Source organism: Pelobates fuscus, chromosome 11 (genome assembly GCF_036172605.1).
Source record: "Pelobates fuscus isolate aPelFus1 chromosome 11, aPelFus1.pri, whole genome shotgun sequence".
Classification (NCBI taxonomy): Eukaryota; Metazoa; Chordata; class Amphibia; order Anura; family Pelobatidae; genus Pelobates; species Pelobates fuscus.
In genome coordinates, this window is record NC_086327.1 from 10,094,009 (window position 1) to 10,113,543 (window position 19,535).

Sequence of the window (19,535 nt, forward strand, 5' to 3'; positions counted from 1 at the left end):
TGGAGCAATTTGCTTTACATCATTCTGTCGGCCTTTCTAACGATTACAATCTGTTAGATATTTCCACAGTAATATAAGTTGAAAACAGAGTTCAAAATCATTAAGTTCACTCCTTCAGACATCTGTTAATTCTGTTGATCTAAAAGAAGGCACGAGCCAAATTTGAAGCAATTTCCAATTAAGTCACAAAAAGGGGGGGGGGGAGGGGGGGGATCGTCTTTTACCAATATTCAGCCATCTTCAGAACAGTTCAAGAAAAAATTATAATTTACTTGTTAAATTATGAGAAGAAATCAAAAAGATATTTTCCTTTTTTTTTCATTCTTTATTTTTCTTGTGCAAAGAATTGACAACAAGCGTGCAGAGCCACGACAGCATCCGCATGCGTTTTTCATAACATTTCAAGTGTGGCAGTCTAGACAGCACATTTTATTTTTATGTAATATAACATGATCATAACATGCAGTTTGACATCAGTATTTTATATTTTTCAGCTTGCTAGGCTAAACGTGCATGTAACAGGGCCAGTTGCGTTAAGGCTTAGAGGTATATAGAGGTATATAGAGTTGCATAGTTATAGATGTAGATGGAAGCTTTTATGTTTAAGGTGTGGTGTACGCGTTGTTAACTACAAAGATATGCCAGCAGCTTTATCGCTAATTTTTGGACATGCTTAAGTTGTCCCATTAAATAGGACTAATTATTAATTGGAGAGTAAGTTGAGAGTTAAACTGGCTTAAACTTGCGTTGCTTTAGGTTCCCCATAATAAACAGTATGAAAAACATATTAATCCACGCCAATGCATATATTGTCGCTTAACAAGAAAAACCTTAGTGCAGTCTAAGCCAATCTGTATGCTTTGACCTTTACTTAGTCGATTGTAGAGGTACAAAATAAATGAAAGCAACACACTTATATTTCGGCAGAGCAGCCACTGGGTCCTGTGATCGGTGTGGGCGCAACGGGGGCTAACAGGGCATTAACTAGTGGTTGAACTATTATGCCCATCATTGCTGGGTACATCTACTGCAATAGAGAGGGTGTCTTTTAAATAGGCAGGTATGTCCTCAAAAGTATGCCTATATCATTGTGCATGCTGGGGTACATCTACTGCTGTATAGAGGGTGTCTGTTAAATAGGCAGGTATGCCCCCTGAAGTATGCCTATGCTATAGTGGATGCTAGACAGAGTGTGAGTACAACATTCTTAACTATGTGCAGTCTTAGCTAGTACACCATTATAGAGCAGTTTAGGCACTGTAGTAGTGATTAAGTATCATGGGAGTTCGTTTGAGGGCATAAAGGGCTGAGTGCCAGTAGCTACTATGCCTCACATCAAGTCCAAGTCCCCGTAACGTCAGCCGATGCCTCTTCGTGACTGAATGTGTGCCCCTCGTGATGGTCGTTGCAGCTGTTCAAAGGGTCCTGGCGAGTTGTAGTAAGGTAGGCTCTGCTCTGTGTACTTTTGGGACGAGGTTCTCCTCCATGTGGGTCGCTGTGGGGCGTTCCGCCCGTTTCTCTTTCTGGCATTCAACTTCCCTGTCTCTCGATCTGCAGCGCGGCCGGAACTGTGAGTGTTCAAGCGTGGGGTTGCGCCCTGCTGGGTGATGGCCATTAGGGCCGCCGATGTACTGGCGGGTCTCACATGTTGGTGAGTTGCCCTCCGGGGTGTGCGGGCTCTAGTGCTGGTGCCCAGGGTACCTGGTTTCATTTCCCTCTGTGTTGGTCTCCTGCTCCGCCGGGGGGCCTCTCTGGAGATCTGAGGGGGGTTCTCGCCTAATTGGCGCCGTAGTGCCGGGCGGATCCACGCCACCACCTCTGCGATCGCCATCTTGTAGGACCATCTCTGGGCCTGAAGCCTCATCCACAGGCTGGCGCAGATCTGGTCGTAGAAGTCTCGTGTGTGCATGGGAGGCTTGATTAGAGTACGTTTTGTGGCAGGCTGTGTTAGTGCCACCATCCTGTGTGGGCCTGTGCATGCCCATGTCGCTTTGGGTGTTGTCGTTTGGTCAGACGGTGGCTTGGGGGTGATCGTCCCCAGCAAGGACCGGGATATCCCCCGCCGGTCCAGAGGGGGGGGGCAGCAGGGTCGTGTCGAGTTTACGCTTGTGAGCAGCTCCCGTGCCGGGGGATCGGCCATCTCCCCCAGGCCTCAGGCTACGCTCCATTATAGGCCTCATGGTCGGAGTGAGTCGTTCCGCCTCGCTTCGGTGCCGGATCGGTATCATTCTGTTACGCATGTCGTCGTGAGTAGATCTCTGGTCACCATGAATTGCTAGCGTTAAGGGATCGATCTGTGGTAGCATGTTTGTGTTCTTTACTGCAGGAGCTCTTAAAGTGTGCGACCGGCCATCTTGGCTGTCAGGCCCCGCCCCGATATTTTCCTTTTTAATATGTGTTTTATTTGGGTTAATTCTTCTGATTAGATTTTTGGTGCTTAATACATTTTTAAAGATGTATTTAGATTTAAAAGTATAATCAATACTATTTGGCTTTTTTTTTTTCTAATGCTCATTTATCACTGGCTGCATTAATAGGTGATTGTTGTAAACTCACTAATTGACAGGCACTTGTAATGACATGGTTTCGTGCTCGCTGCTTGCCAAGTGACTGATTATTACACGATCGTTGCTCATCTGATGATTGTTCCCTGCTTGCCTGTCTGGTGACGGGTTGTTCCATGCTTGCTCACCTGGTGACGGGTTGTTCTATGCTTGCTCACCTGGTGACGGGTTGTTCTATGCTTGCTCACCTGGTGACGGGTTGTTCTATGCTTGCTCACCTGGTGACATGTTGTTCTATGCATGCACGCTTCGCGATGGGTTTTTCTATTCCATGCTTGCATGCCTAGTGACGGGTTGTTCCATGCTTGCTTGCCTGGTGACGGGTTGTTCCATGCTTGCTTGCCTGGTGACAGGTTGTTCCATGCTTGCCTGGTGACGGGTTGTTCCATGCTTGCCTGTCTTGTGACGAGTTGTTACATGCTTACCTGTCTGATGACGGGTTGTTCCATGCTTGCTTGTCTGGTGACAGGTTGTTCCATGCTTGCCTGGTGACGGGTTGTTCAATGCTTGCTTGTCTGGTGACGGGTTGTTCCGTGCTCGCCTATCTGGTGACGGGTTGTTCCAAGCTTGCCTGTCTGGTGACGGTTGTTCCATGCTTGCCTGTCTGGTGACGGGTTGTTCCATGCTTGCCTGTCTTGTGACGGGTTGTTACATGCTTACCTGTCTGATGACGGGTTGTTCCATGCTTGCTTGTCTGGTGACAGGTTGTTCCATGCTTGCCTGGTGACGGGTTGTTCCATGCTTGCCTGTCTTGTGACGAGTTGTTACATGCTTACCTGTCTGATGACGGGTTGTTCCATGCTTGCTTGTCTGGTGACAGGTTGTTCCATGCTTGCCTGGTGACGGGTTGTTCAATGCTTGCTTGTCTGGTGACGGGTTGTTCCGTGCTCGCCTATCTGGTGACGGGTTGTTCCAAGCTTGCCTGTCTGGTGACGGTTGTTCCATGCTTGCCTGTCTGGTGACGGGTTGTTCCATGCTTGCCTGTCTTGTGACGGGTTGTTACATGCTTACCTGTCTGATGACGGGTTGTTCCATGCTTGCTTGTCTGGTGACAGGTTGTTCCATGCTTGCCTGGTGACGGGTTGTTCAATGCTTGCTTGTCTGGTGACGGGTTGTTCCGTGCTCGCCTATCTGGTGACGGGGCTGTTCCCTGCTTGCCTGTCTGGTGACGGGTTGTTCCAAGCTTGCCTGTCTGGTGACGGTTGTTCCATGCTTGCCTGTCTGGTGACGGGTTGTTCCATGCTTGCCTGTCCGATGACGGGTTGTTCCATACATGCTCTCCTAGTGACAGGTTGTTCCATGCTTGCCTGTCTAGTGACGGGTTGTTCTGTGCTTGCCTGTCTGGTGACGGGTTTGTGACGGACCGCTGGCACTCCGACCGAGTACCTCCGCCAATCGATGCTCCTATGCGCTTGCCGAGGACTCCGAGCACTCCAACCGACACCATCAGCACTGCGGACCCCACTTCCAGCGATGCAGCTGCGCCGGGGTCTCGCCGTCTCTCACCCACCTTGGTTCCACGACCGGGATCCAGCTCCCAGTGGGTGAACCTCTCCTAAATCCAGAGAGCGTATCAGGAACAAATCAAGCTCTTACAAGAGCTTACTCTGGGGAGTAAGTGATTATAGCAATCCCCAGAGTGTAGGTATCCCTTCCCCCAAGCATGAGCCAAGGCTTCAAGAAAGGTGTAAGTAGGTCTGGTTTATTGAGGGCTACCTGCCTGGTATTTATGCAAGTGTCCACCCAGTTGGACACTCCCCTAGGGGACCTGATGGAACAATGTGACACATATTGGATATTAGCCAATCACAGACAAAATACTCCCACAGTGACATCACAATCCCTCCTCTCTATCCTGGAGATAATTGGGAAGTAATCAAATTATCTCCCAGGACAGAGGCAAGACTCCATTAACCACATGGTTCCAAAAATACATAAAATTACACAATGTTACAATTACTACATAAAACATATACATGCAACATATCCCCAGATAGCTTAGATCTGAGTGCACATTATTATTGAATGCCACTCAGATCACATACATACAATTCAATCGCCATGGAGCCAAAGTCTTTTCCATAGTCTTTCGTTACACGAATAGGCTCCATGGCATTGCTATCTGGGGTAATGTCAGGATCGGGACAGGGATCCAACACGCAGAGTACAAAGAGTGGAAAGGTACGTATACCGGGCCTTAGAATGGCCGGACTAACGTACCGAGAGTAAAGAATAGTCAGAGACAAGCCGAGGTCGAGGGAACGAGAAGACAGATAAGCGAGAGACAAGCCGGGTCAAAGGATAACAGAGAAGCAGGGTAGTACAACGAGCCGAGTCAAAACCAATAGAGCAAACTAGAATACCAGAGCACTGAGTGACTAGACAAGCTAGAACCACGACAGGGCAATGAGCTGAAGTAAGGAGTAAGCTTAAATACCCTGGCTCTGGATGGAAATCACGCCTCTGACAAGTACCGATTGGATATCGGACACTTGAGTGACAGATAGCTCGTGATAGCGTCATGACGTCACGTATTGAGCGTCCTGCTAGAAAAGGACGTGGATTCCTCGCGGCCGGTGTTTAAGTGACTGGATGAACCGCGAGGAACGGGGCAAACAGCTCGCCTGGACGGATAAACCACCAAGTCTCTACCTCCCTTAGAGGTAGAGGCCTCAGGTACCCTGACAGGTAGCACTACTCACATACTGAAAGTCCCGAACACCCTGGCAGAAATACACAAATAAACCTTTCTGCAGGGTAAAATACAGCTATCAGCACAGGGGCCATAGTCGGAAGGCAGGAGGCTAGCCAGTAGTCCCCTCCAGGCACAAGTGGCAAAGGGCACTTCGTCACAGGGTTGTTCCCTGCTTGCTTGTCTGGTGACGGGTTGTTCCATGCTTTCCTGTCTGGTGACGGGTTGTTCCATGCTGGCCTGTCTAGTGACGGGTTATTCCATGCTTGCTTGTCTGGTGACGGGTTGTTCCATGCTTTCCTGTCTGGTGACGGGTTGTTCCATGCTGGCCTGTCTAGTGACGGGTTATTCCATGCTTTCCTGTCTGGTGACGGGTTGTTCCATGTGCTGGCCTGTCTAGTGACGGGTTATTCCATGCTTGCTTGTCTGGTGACGGGTTGTTCCATGCTTTCCTGTCTGGTGACGGGTTATTCCCTGCTTGCCTGTCAGGTGGCGGGTTGTTCCCTGCTTGCCTGTCTGGTGACGGGTTGTTCCATGCTTGCTTGTCTGGTGACTGGTTGTTCCATGCTTGCCTGTCTGGTGACGGGTTGTTCCATGCTTGCCTGTCTGGTGACTGGTTGTTCCATGCTTGCCTGTCTGGTGACTGGTTGTTCCATGCTTGCCTGTCTGGTGACTGGTTGTTCCGTGCTTGCCTGTCTGGTGACAGGTTGTTCCTGGAGATCTGGAGCCGCACAAGTCTGGAGCCCACACAGATCTGGAGCCGCACAAGTCTGGAGCCCGCACAGATCTGGAGCCGCACAAGTCTGGAGCCCGCACAGATCTGGAGCCGCACAAGTCTGGAGCCTGCACAGAACTGGAGCTGCACAAGTTTGGAGCTCGCACAGATCTGGAGCCGGCACAGGTCTGGAGCCACACAAGTCTAGAGCTCGCACAGATCTGGAGCTCGCACAGATCTGGAGCCGCACAAGTCTGGAGTCCGCACAGATCTGGAGCCGCACAAGTCTGGAGCTGCACATGTCTAAAACCCGCACAGATCTGGAGACGCACAAGTCTGGAGCTCGCACAGCTCGGAAGCCGCACAAGTCTGGAGCTCGCACAGATCTGGAGCCGCACAAATCTGCGCTAATTGGTTTGTTCCTGGCCTGTTCCACATAAGTGATGAACTCTTGTCTGGTACAGGATACAAGAGGGGCCATATATGTGAAATCGGTGGGGCGGACGGCACAATAGTTGTTATAATAGTTCTACATTTGAGAACATTCCTAATTTATTGGCAATATCATTTCCCAACTTGTTTTTGTAATGGAGGACAGTAGAACCCGTCCGTCTTCGCGTTGAGCTGTAATGGTGAAAACAGAACGTGTCTGTGCCCTCTCTGTTTAATCATTTCTGCTCCTCACTGAATTATTTGTGGCCCCTGCAGGGGATATTCTCTCGGTCTCACAAAGACCACCTCAATCCGTGCCGGCCTGCGTGCCTTAATGATACCGTTCCCATGGCAACATTGATCCCTGTAGCTTACATCTTAAAGCACAAATGTGAACAAGCAAGTGGATTTAACACACACCAAAATGGTGATAAACCCAGGTTATGGCGTGTCTGTGTGTATAATGTTCATGTGTTTGCATAGGATCTGATGTGTCTGTGTTATGATGCTTACGTGTTTGCATGCAATATGCATGACGTGTCTCTGCACATTAGCTGACTTGTTTTCAGGCAGAGCGTGTGTTCTAGTTGTCATGGTTACGATTCTGTGTGACTTAGATCTGACTACAAAACAGCTGCCGAGCAATGACATGCTACCATGCACAGCGATATTTATGTGCAGAGCAATGTCATGCTACTGTGCAGAGCTATATTGCTGTGCAGAGCAATGTTACTGTGCAGAACTATATTACTGTGTAGAGCGATGTTACTGTACAGAGTGATATTACTGTGCAGAGCGATGTTACTGTGCAGAGCGATGTTACTGTGCAGAACATTGTTACTGTGCAGAGTGATGTTACTGTGCAGAGCTATATTACTGTGCAGAGCGATGTTACTGTGCAGAGCTATATTACTGTGCAGAGCGATGTTACTGTGCAGAGCTATATTACTGTGCAGAGCGATGTTACTGTGCAGAGCGTTGTTACTGTGCAGAGTGATGTTACTGTGCAGAGCGATATTACTGTGCAGAGGGATGTTACTGTGCAGAGGGATGTTACTGTGCAGAGCGATATTACTGTGCAGAGTGATGTTACTGTGCAGAGCGATGTTACTGTGCAGAAAGATATCACTGGTCAGAGCGATGTTACTGTGCAGAAAGATATCACTGTGCAGAGTGATGTTACTGTGCAGAGTGATGTTACTGTGCAAAGCGATGCTACTGTGCAGAGCGATGTTACTGTGCAGAGCGTTGTTACTGTGCAGAGTGATGTTACTGTGCAGAGCGTTGTTACTGTGCAGAGCTATATTACTGTGCAGAGTGATGTTACTGTGCAGAGCTATATTACTGTGCAGAGCGATGTTACTGTGCAGAGCTATATTACTGTGCAGAGCTATTTTACTGTGCAGAGCAATGTTACTGTGCAGAGCGATATTATTGTGCAGAGCGATGTTATTGTGCAGAGCTATATTACTGTGCAGAGCGATGTTACTGTGCAGAGCTATATTACTGTGCAGAGCAATGTTACTGTGCAGAGCGATGTTATTGTGCAGAGCTATATTACTGTGCAGAGGAATGTTACTGTGCAGAGCGATGTTACTGTGCAGAACTATATTACTGTGCAGAATGATATTACTGTGCAGAGCTATATTACTGTGCAGAATGATATTACTGTGCAGAGCTATATTACTGTGCAGAACTATATTACTGTGCAGAATGATATTACTGTGCAGAATGATATTACTGTGCAGAGCTATATTACTGTGCAGACATGCTGACACACATGTATATGTAAATTCTTAAACCCACCCTCCAGTTTCCTACCTTTTGCTGGAGGGTGGCTTCCCTAGGGTCCAATATGGTGCCTGAGGCTGATGGGAGTGAGGAGCCTCCATCCTCACTGCATTCTCGTCCTCCCTCCCTTGCGACTCCTCCTGCCCTGCCACCTTCCCTGCAGCTCCTCTCTTTATGGGAGGAAGTGACTCAGGGCTGTCACTTCCTCCCATCCGGCTGCCGGAAAGCAAGGGGCCCGGCGCGGTGTTAAAGAACATGGGCCACCTGGTGGGACTCAGATGACAAAAAAAAAGAAATTGATGAAGGCAGCGGGGCCCATGGGGCAGCTGCCTTGGGCCCTCCATCTGCCCTGTATGCCCCGCGTTAAAGACGGCCCTGACACACAGATACACACACTGAGATAAACACTCAGATACACATATTGACACAAGGATACACGCACTGACAAAAACACTCATATACAAACACTGACACAAACACTCAGATACACACACTGACACACAGATACACACACTGGCAAACATTCAGATACACACGCTGACACATACACTCAGATACACACATTGACACACAGATACACACACTGACACAAACATTCAGATACACACACTGACACACACATTGAGATACAAACACTGACACACAGATACACACACTGACACAAACATTCAGATACACACACTGACACACAGATACACACACTGACACACAGATACACACACTGACATAAACACTCAGATACACACACTGACACACACACTGACACACAGATACACAAAGTGACACAAACATTCAGATACACACACTGACACACACATTGAGATACACACACTGACACACAGATACACACACTGACAGATTCACTCAGATACACACACTGAAACACAGATACACACACTCAGATACACACTGACAGGTTCACTCAGATACATACACTGACACACAGATACACACACTGACACATTCACACAGATACACACACTGACACAAACACTCAGATACACACACTGACACACAGATACACACAATGACAGAAATATTCAGATACACATACTGACACATTCACTCAGGTACACACACTGAAACACAGATACACACTCAGATACACACACTGACACAAACACTTGGATACACATACTGACACACAGATACACACACTGACACATTCACTCAGATACACACATTGAAACACAGATACACACAATGACAGAAATATTCAGATACCCACACGGACACACAGATACACACACTGACACAAACATTCAGATACACACACTGACACACAGATATACACACTGACACAAACACTCAGATACACACACTGACACACAGATATACACACTGACACAAACACTCAGATACACACACTGACACACAGATATACACACGGACACAGTCACTCAGATACACACACTGACACACAGATACACGCACTGACACAAACACTCAGATACACCCACTGACACACAGATACACGCACTGACACAAACACTCAGATACACACACTGACACACAGATACAAACACTGACACAAACACTCAGATACACACTGTGTATACACACTGACACACAGAATGACAGAAACATTCAGATACACACTGACACAATCACTCAGATACACTGACACAAAGACACAAACACTCAGATACACAGTGGGGACATACACACAATCTGATACACACACACTCAGATAAACACTGACACACATACCTTATAGATTTGCAGCCACCCTCCTGTTAGCTTACCTTTGTGTCCAGGAGGGTGGCTTGCTTGGTGTGCTGAGGCTGATGGGAGTGAGCATGCAGTAATATCTCACTCAAGCCTCTACTCTGCCCCCATGCTGCCTCCCTCCAATCCTCCCAGGTGGTTACCTGAAAAGCAGGGAGGAAGTGACAGACTGTCATGACTTCCACTCTGCCGGCTGACACTACAGGGGCCGGTGAGCTCTTAAATGGCTGGCACCCCATCCCTATTTAATGGGTATGAGGGAGGGGGTCACAAATCACGTGTAATATTCTGGTAATCAACACACATTGTATGTTAGATAGTGTGTGTGATTTCCAGGGTATTATATAAGTTCTGCGGGTGTCAGGGAGCCGTATACAAAATGTGGGAGTCTCCCGGTAAATGTCTGCACTAAGGTCCATCTAAGCCAGCCTGCTAGCCCAGTCAAGGCCCCTTTCCCCAAAGCTGCACTTTCTCCATGGGGCTACATTCACTCTTTGTGCCCCACCCTCCAATGTAGAAATGAGCCATTTGTATAACCCCTGGAGTGTCCCTTTAATAATATAAATCCACCCAGTATAACTAACTGTTACCTAACCTCCACATTGCATCTAATGTGTGGGAGCCTGGCGTGTCCCTTTAATAATATAAACGCACCCAGTATAGCTAACTGTAACCTAACCTACACAGTGCACCTAACGTGTGTGGGAGTCTGGAGTGTCCCTTTAATAATATAAACCCACCCAGTATAACTAACTGTAACCTAACCTACACAGTGCACCTAACGTGTGTGGGAGCCTGGAGTGTCCGTTTAATAATATAAACCCACCCAGTATAACTAACTGTAATCTAACCTACACAATGCCATGGCAATAGATGTGCAAATGATTGCTACTAAAACCTACACAAACCCATGGCAATAGATGTGCAAATGATTGCTACTAAAAACTTGCAGAATAATTGTAATTGGTTAACTCAAGACAATGTGCTGCAGCAACTAAAGAAAGTTAATATAAACAAAGCTCCAGGGCCTGACGGTATCCATCCACGTGTACTTAAGGAACTAAGTGTAGAAATAAGTGAACCTCTGTTTTAATCTTTCAAGATTCTTTTCTTTCAGGAAGTGTTCCGGAGGATTGGAGGAAGGCAGATGTGGTTCCTATATTCAAAAAGGGTTCAAAATCCTTGCCTGGAAATTATAGACCTGTGAGCTTAACTTCTGTGGCTGGTAAAATATTTGAAAGGTTATTAAGGGATAATATTCAAGAATTCCTTGAGAAGAATATGGTTATCAGCAAAAATCAGCACGGTTTTATGAAGCACAGGTCATGTCAAACTAACTTGATTGCGTTCTACGAAGAAGTAAGTAGAAGTATAGATCAGGGTGTTGCAGTGGATGTGATCTATTTGGATTTTGCCAAGGCATTTGATACAGTTCCACACAAAAGATTAGTGCTCAAACTCAAGGAAATCGGTCTCGATGAAAATGCTTGTTCTTGGGTAGAACATTGGCTTAAAAACAGAATACAAAGAGTTGTCGTTAATGGTAAATTTTCAAGCTGGACAGAGGTGGCAAGTGGTGTCCCTCAGGGGTCTGTTCTGGGACCCCTTCTATTTAACATTTTTATAAATGATCTTGAAGACAGCATTGAAAGTCATGTTTCAGTGTTTGCAGATGACACAAAACTTTGTAAAATAATACAATGTGAGCAAGATATTACTTAGCTGCAGAAGGATTTAGATAGACTGGAGGACTGGGCACTCAAATGGCAGATGAAATTTAATGTTGAAAAATGCAAAGTTATGCACTTCGGCGTAAAGAATACACAAGCAACGTATACCCTTAATGGAAGTGAATTAGGGATAACAACACACGAAAAGGACTTGGGAATTGTTATAGACAACAAACTAAGCAACAATGTGCAATGTCAATCAGCAGTGGCCAAGGCCAGTAAGGTATTGTCATGCATGAAAAAGGGCATTCATTCTCGGGACGAGAATATCATTTTGCCTCTCTATAAATCACTGGTAAGACCACATATTGAATATGCTGTGCAATTTTGGGCACCTGTTCTAAAGAAGGATATCATGGAACTAGAAAAAGTGCAGAGGCGGGCTACAAAATTAATAAAAGGAATGGAACATATCAGCTATGAAGAAAGGTTAACAAATTTAAACCTATTTAGTTTAGAAAAACGTCGCCTGAGAGGGGATATGATAACATTATACAAATATATTCGGGGCCAATACAAACCATTGTGTGGAAATCTATTCACAAACCGGACTTTACATAGGACACGAGGCCATGCGTTTAGACTGGAAGAAAGAAGATTTCGTCTAAGGCAAAGGAAAGGTTTTTTTACTGTAAGAACAATCAGGATGTGGAATTCTCTGCCTGAAGAAGTGGTTTTATCAGAGTCCATACAGATGTTCAAACAGCTACTAGATGCATACTTGCAAAGACAGAATATTCAAGGATATAATCTTTCAATGTAGGGTAATAACTGCTTGATTCAAGGATAAATCTGACTGCCATTCTGGGGTCAAGAAGGAATTTTTTGTCCTAGCTTGTTGCAAAATTGTGCTTCAAACTGGGTTTTTTTTTATTTATTTTTTTGCCTTTTGGATCAACAGCAAAAAACAGGTGTGAGGAAGGCTGAACTTGATGGACGCAAGTCTCTTTTCAGCTATCTAACTATGTAATGCATCTAACGTGTATGGGAGCCCAGAGTGTCCCTTTAATAATATAAACCCACTATAACTAACTGTAACCTAACCTACACAGTGCACCTAACGTGTGTGGGAGCCTGGAGTGTCCCTTTAATAATATAAACCCAGCCAGTGTAACTAACTGTAACCTAACCGACACAGTGCATCTAACGTGTGTGGGAGCCTGGAGTGTCCCTTTAATAATATAAACCCACCCAGTATAACTGTAACCTAACCTACACAGCGCACTTAACGTGTGTGGGAGCCTGGAGTGTCCCTTTAATAATATAAACCCACCCAGTATAACTAACTGTAACCTAACCTACACAGTGCATCTAACGTGTGTGGGAGCCTGGAGTGTCCCTTTAATAATATAATCGCACCCAGTATAACTAACTGTAACCTAACCTACACAGTGCACCTAACATGTGTGTGGGAGTCTGGAGTGTCCCTTTAATAATATAAACCCACCCAGTATAACTGTAACCTAACCTACACAGTGCACCTAACGTGTGTGGGAGTCTGAAGTGTCCCTTTAATAATATAAACCCACCCAGTATAACTGTAACCTAACCAACACAGTGCACCTAATGTGTGTGGGAGCCTGGAGTGTCCCTTTAATAATATAAACCCACCCAGTATAACTAACTGTAACCTAACCTACACAGTGCATCTAACGTGTGTGGAAGCCTGGAGTGTCCCTTTAATAATATAAACCCACCCAGTATAACTGTAACCTAACCTACACAGTGCACCTAACGTGTGTGGGAGCCTGGAGTGTCCCTTTAATAATATAAACCCAGCCAGTGTAACTAACTGTAACCTAACCTACACAGTGCATCTAACGTGTGTGGGAGCCTGGAGTGTCCCTTTAATAATATAAACCCACCCAGTATAACTGTAACCTAACCTACACAGTGCACCTAACGTGTGTGGGAGCCTGGAGTGTCCCTTTAATAATATAAACCCACCCAGTGTAACTAACTGTAACCTAACCTACACAGTGCATCTAACGTGTGTGGGAGCCTGGAGTGTCCCTTTAATAATATAAACCCACCCAGTATAACTGTAACCTAACCTACACAGTGCACCTAAGGTGTGTGGGAGCCTGGAGTGTCCCTTTAATAATATAAACCCACCCAGTATAACTAACTGTAACCTCACCTACACAGTGCACCTAACGTGTGTGGGAGCCTGGAGTGTCCCTTTAATAATATAAACCCACCCAGTATAACTAACTGTAACCTAACCTACACAGCGCACCTAACGTGTGTGGGAGCCTGGAGTGTCCCTTTAATAATATAAACCCTGTGTAGGTTAGTATAACTGTAACCTAACCTACACAGTGCATTTAACGTGTGTGGGAGCCTGGAGTGTCCCTTTAATAAAATAAACCCACCCAGTATAACGAACTGTAACCTAACCTACACAGTGCATCTAACGTGTGTGGGAGCCTGGAGTGTCTCTTTAATAATATAAACCCTGTGTAGGTTAGTATAACTGTAACCTAACCTACACAGTGCATTTAACGTGTGTGGGAGCCTGGAGTGTCCCTTTAATAAAATAAACCCACCCAGTATAACGAACTGTAACCTAACCTACACAGTGCATCTAACGTGTGTGGGAGCCTGGAGTGTCCCTTTAATAATATAAACCCACCCAGTATATCTAACTGTAACCTAACCTACCCAGTGCATCTAACGTGTGTGGGAGCCTGGAGTGTCCCTTTAATAAAATAAACCCACCCAGTATAACTAACTGTAACCTAACCTACACTGTGTACCTAATGTGTGTGGGAGCCTGGAGTGTCCCTTTAATAATATAAACCCATCCAGTATAACTAACTGTAACATAACCTACACAGCGCACCTAACGTGTGTGGGAGCCTGGAGTGTCACTTTAATAATATAAACCCACCCAGTATACTGTAACCTAACCTACACAGTGCACCTAACGTGTGTGGGAGCCTGGAGTGTCCCTTTAATAATATAAACCCACCCAGTAAAACTGTAACCTAATCTACACAGTGCACCTAATGTGTGTGGGAGCCTGGAGTGTCCCTTTAATAATATAAACCCACCCGGTATATCTAACTGTAACCTAACCTACCCAGCGCACCTAACGTGTGTGGGAGCCTGGAGTGTCCCTTTAATAATATAAACCCACCCAGTATATCTAACTGTAACCTAACCTACCCAGCGCACCTAACGTGTGTGGGAGCCTGGAGTGTCCCTTTAATAATATAAACCCTGTGTAGGTTAGTATAACTGTAACCTAACCTACACAGTGCATTTAACGTGTGTGGGAGCCTGGAGTGTCCCTTTAATAAAATAAACCCACCCAGTATAACGAACTGTAACCTAACCTACACAGTGCATCTAACGTGTGTGGGAGCCTGGAGTGTCCCTTTAATAATATAAACCCACCCAGTATATCTAACTGTAACCTAACCTACCCAGTGCATCTAACGTGTGTGGGAGCCTGGAGTGTCCCTTTAATAATATAAACCCACCCAGTATAACTAACTGTAACCTAACCTACACTGTGTACCTAATGTGTGTGGGAGCCTGGAGTGTCCCTTTAATAATATAAACCCACCCAGTATATCTAACTGTAACCTAACCTACCCAGTGCATCTAACGTGTGTGGGAGCCTGGAGTGTCCCTTTAATAATATAAACCCACCCAGTATAACTAACTGTAACCTAACCTACACTGTGTACCTAATTTGTGTGGGAGCCTGGAGTGTCACTTTAATAATATAAACCCACCCAGTATACTGTAACCTAACCTACACAGTGCACCTAACGTGTGTGGGAGCCTGGAGTGTCCCTTTAATAATATAAACCCACCCAGTAAAACTGTAACCTAATCTACACAGTGCACCTAATGTGTGTGGGAGCCTGGAGTGTCCCTTTAATAATATAAACCCACCCGGTATATCTAACTGTAACCTAACCTACACAGTGCACCTAACGTGTGTGGGAGCCTGGAGTGCCCCTTTAATAATATAAACCCACCCGGTATAACTAACTGTAACCTAACCTACACAGTGCATCTAACGTGTGTGGGAGCCTGGAGTGTCCCTTTAATAATATAAACCCACCCAGTATAACTAACTGTAACCTAACCTACACAGTGCATCTCACATGTGTGGGAGCCTGGAGTGTCCCTTTAATAATATAAACCCACCCAGTATAACTAACTGTAACCTAACTCACACAGTGCACCCAACGTGTGTGGGAGCCTGGAGTGTCCCTTTAATAATATAAACCCACCCAGTATAACTAACTGTAACATAACCTACACAGTGCACCTAACGTGTGTGGGAGCCTGGAGTGTCCCTTTAATAATATATACCCACCCAGTATAACTGTAACCTAACCTACACAGTGCACCTAACGTGTGTGGGAGCCTGGAGTGTCCCTTTAATAATATAAACCCTCCCAGTATAACTGTAACCTAACCTACACAGTGCACCTAACGTGTGTGGGAGCCTGGAGTGTCCCTTTAATAATATAAACCCACCCAGTATAACTAACTGTAACCTAACCTACACAGCGCACCTAACGTGTGTGGGAGCATGGAGTGTCACTTTAATAATATAAACCCACCCAGTATAACTAACTGTAACCTAACCTACACAGCGCACCTAACGTGTGTGGGAGCATGGAGTGTCACTTTAATAATATAAACCCACCCGGTATAACTAACTGTAACCTAACCTACACAGTGCACCTAACGTGTGTGGGAGCCTGGAGTGTCCCTTTAATAATATATACCCACCCAGTATAACTGTAACCTAACCTACACAGTGCACCTAACGTGTGTGGGAGCCTGGAGTGTCCCTTTAATAATATAAACCCTCCCAGTATAACTGTAACCTAACCTACACAGTGCACCTAACGTGTGTGGGAGCCTGGAGTGTCCCTTTAATAATATAAACCCACCCAGTATAACTAACTGTAACCTAACCTACACAGCGCACCTAACGTGTGTGGGAGCCTGGAGTGTCCCTTTAATAATATAAACCCACCCAGTATAACTAACTGTAACCTAACCTACACAGCGCACCTAACGTGTGTGGGAGCATGGAGTGTCACTTTAATAATATAAACCCACCCGGTATAACTAACTGTAACCTAACCTACACAGTGCACCTAACGTGTGTGGGAGCCTGGAGTGTCCCTGTAATAATATTTATATTTATAAGGTCTTTCTGTGGTATTTACTGGCTGGGAGGGGGGTGAGTTTTCAGTGTCTGTTTTATAGAAACAGGACTTATGCTATTTATGCGCTCTGTCGGTCCTTCGAAAAATATACAAAAACACAGCCAGAATTACCTTTTATCGTCTGTTTTACTATTCCTCTTCTGAAATGAAACAATTCAAAACTAGTTTGGTATTTGTTACAGGGGGAATTTGGCATTTTGTAAAGGGGGGAGTTTGGTATTTGGTACTGGTGGGGTTGGTACTTGGTACAGGGGGGAGTTTGATATTTGGTGCTGATGGGGTTTGTATTTGGGACAGGGGGAGTTTGGTATTTGTTAAAGGGATGAGTTTGGTATTTGTTACAGGGGGAGTTTGGTATAGGATACTGGGGGAATTTGGCATTTGGTAAAGGGGGGAGTTTGGTATTTGTTACAGGGGTAGTTTGGTATAGGATACAGGGGGAATTTGGCATTTGGTTAAGGGGGGAGTTTGGTATTTGGTACTGGTGGGGTTGGTACTTGGCACAGGGGGGAGTTTGATATTTGGTGCTGATGGGGTTTGTATTTGGTACAGGGGGGAGTTTGGTATTTGTTAAAGGGATGAGTTTGGTATTTGTTACAGGGGGAGTTTGGTATAGGATACTGGGGGAATTTGGCATTTGGTAAAGGGGGGAGTTTGGTATTTGGTACTGGTGGGGTTGGTACTTGGTACAGGGGGGAGTTTGGTATTTGGTAATCGAGGGAGTTTGTTATTTGGAACTTATGAGGTTGGTATTTGGTACTTAGTGCTGTTAGGCCTGGTATTTGATGCAGGGGGAGTTTGGTGTTAAGTACTCTGTGGAGGCTTTTTATTCTGTTACTCCTGTCTCACTCAGTAACTGTTAGACACTCTGCACACTCATTTCTAAGTACTGGAGGTTCAGCTTATGTGCTCACTCATTGTTAGATCGGTCGCATTCACTCAATCTCATTTGTCTGTTAGAGCTTTTTTTCAGTGGTCACAAGGAAGTACATTCATCCAACAACAACATGAAGCCACCCACCACATTACCAGACACCCCCCAGCCAACAGCAGAATCAGCTCCGACTGAGAGTCCAGAGGAGGAAGAGGAGGAGGAGGAGACAGAGGAAGGAGATGGGGAGCTTGGACAGGTAAGCTAAGCAACCATGGCCTCCCTTATCAGAAAGATTAGTGGACTGATTTCTTGCAGCCAAATAGATTAATTGTGAATAACCTTCCAAGTCATAATCTGGGGGAAATATATAATAAACACTAGCATTAATAAACAGAAAGTCTTGACTTGATTTTTAGACCAGTCTTGGTACCAATATGCATTACTTAGAACTCACTGGTATCCTCACATTTAATGGAGCCCTTTCCACACTCCCCTGTAATGGCTCAGCACTCAGGAATTAAACTCACACAAGCGTAATGTTTGTACCAATACTGTACCCCAAGCTGCAGGGGCAGGACACATTTCACAAGTGCAAGTGTTGACTCAGAGCTTAGGGCACAATGACAGTCCATGATTTAGATATTGCTCAGCTCTTCACAACTGAGATTTCTGATAAAACCTTGACCATTGGGTTGAATTGAGGATTGAGGTAGGATTCACTGCTGTAGATGAACCAGAAGGCTCTTAAATGTCACAAATTAGAGTATTTTTAAAGAATGCATCAATTTGTTTGTATAATCACCCTTAGTTTATCTCCTCACAGAAATGCTTCAAGACTCCCAATGGCTTTATGTGTGAGTCCAAAGCTAACTCCAACAACTATGATATCACTGAGCTGGCTACCTCCTCGCTCATTGGTAAGAAGCCATTCTGCATGAAAGACAGGAAGTCCATGATAACTGCCATTTTGTATGTGAGGTATTGAGGTCCTTGCATTATCTGTGACACATGAACCCTCATTGTATGTGACATTGGGACACTTGGTGTATTCATAAAAAATTATGATCCTCTGTGTATCTGTGAGACATGGCCCTTAGTGTGTTTGTGAGACAGGAGCTCTTGTCCATGAGACATTGAGAGATTGGACCCTTGGTCTATCCATGACACGTTGGGACCCTCTGCATATCTGTGAGACACTGTGAACCTCTGTGTATTAGTCAGAGGATTTTCCTGTCAGGGGTCTATGATATCCCTGTTAGAAGTAGGTAACCCTTATTTCCCTGTTAGCGTTAGGTGTCTCTGGTTTCTCTGCCAGCTGTGCCCCTGACCAGGGCAGATTTCACCCTTGCTCTGTGTTACACGCTGGGTGAACTAATGAGACAGTGTCACTATATTTTCTGGTGTAATTAGCCGTGATCCAGAGATTAACAAGCCACAAGTTACTGTGGAAACAACATGATCTGGAATCTCAGCCCTTCCATTTTGCAGGGAGCTGGCTGTAACCTGTAGGAAAAGAGAGATTAAATGTTCTACATTATTCAGTACTTACCCGTGTATCCCTGTACACTGCATTAACGAAGGGCAGGAAATAGCACCAGATTCGTACTGAGTGACAATGGCTTTTTATTTGTTTATTTTTTTTAGTATAGAATAGAACAGACACAAAGCTGCAATAATTTAGGGTAAATCATTAATCTGCTTAATTCCTCGCTAAACACGTTGCTTGTTTAAAGAACATGATGTACTGTTTGCATCACTTTATACCTACCAGGTTGTTCTCAGAGAGGACAAAGCGCACCACA

General features: G+C 45.3%; 1 protein-coding gene across 2 annotated transcripts in view; it reads left to right on the forward strand.

Moving 5' to 3' along the window:
• The window catches only part of FAM131C (family with sequence similarity 131 member C), a 58,943-nt gene that overhangs the window by 25,599 nt on the left and 13,809 nt on the right, over positions 1 to 19,535 (forward strand). Inside the window, exons 1-3 of one of the 2 annotated variants that reach the window (XM_063436788.1) lie at positions 17,092 to 17,116; positions 17,513 to 17,989; positions 18,557 to 18,650. In XM_063436788.1, coding sequence (XP_063292858.1) covers positions 17,867 to 17,989; positions 18,557 to 18,650 — 217 coding nt within the window. In that variant the 5' untranslated portion in view covers positions 17,092 to 17,116; positions 17,513 to 17,866. Of the gene's footprint in view, positions 1 to 17,091; positions 17,117 to 17,512; positions 17,990 to 18,556; positions 18,651 to 19,535 lie in introns of those variants that run through there. The other variant, XM_063436787.1, reaches the window with a different exon arrangement.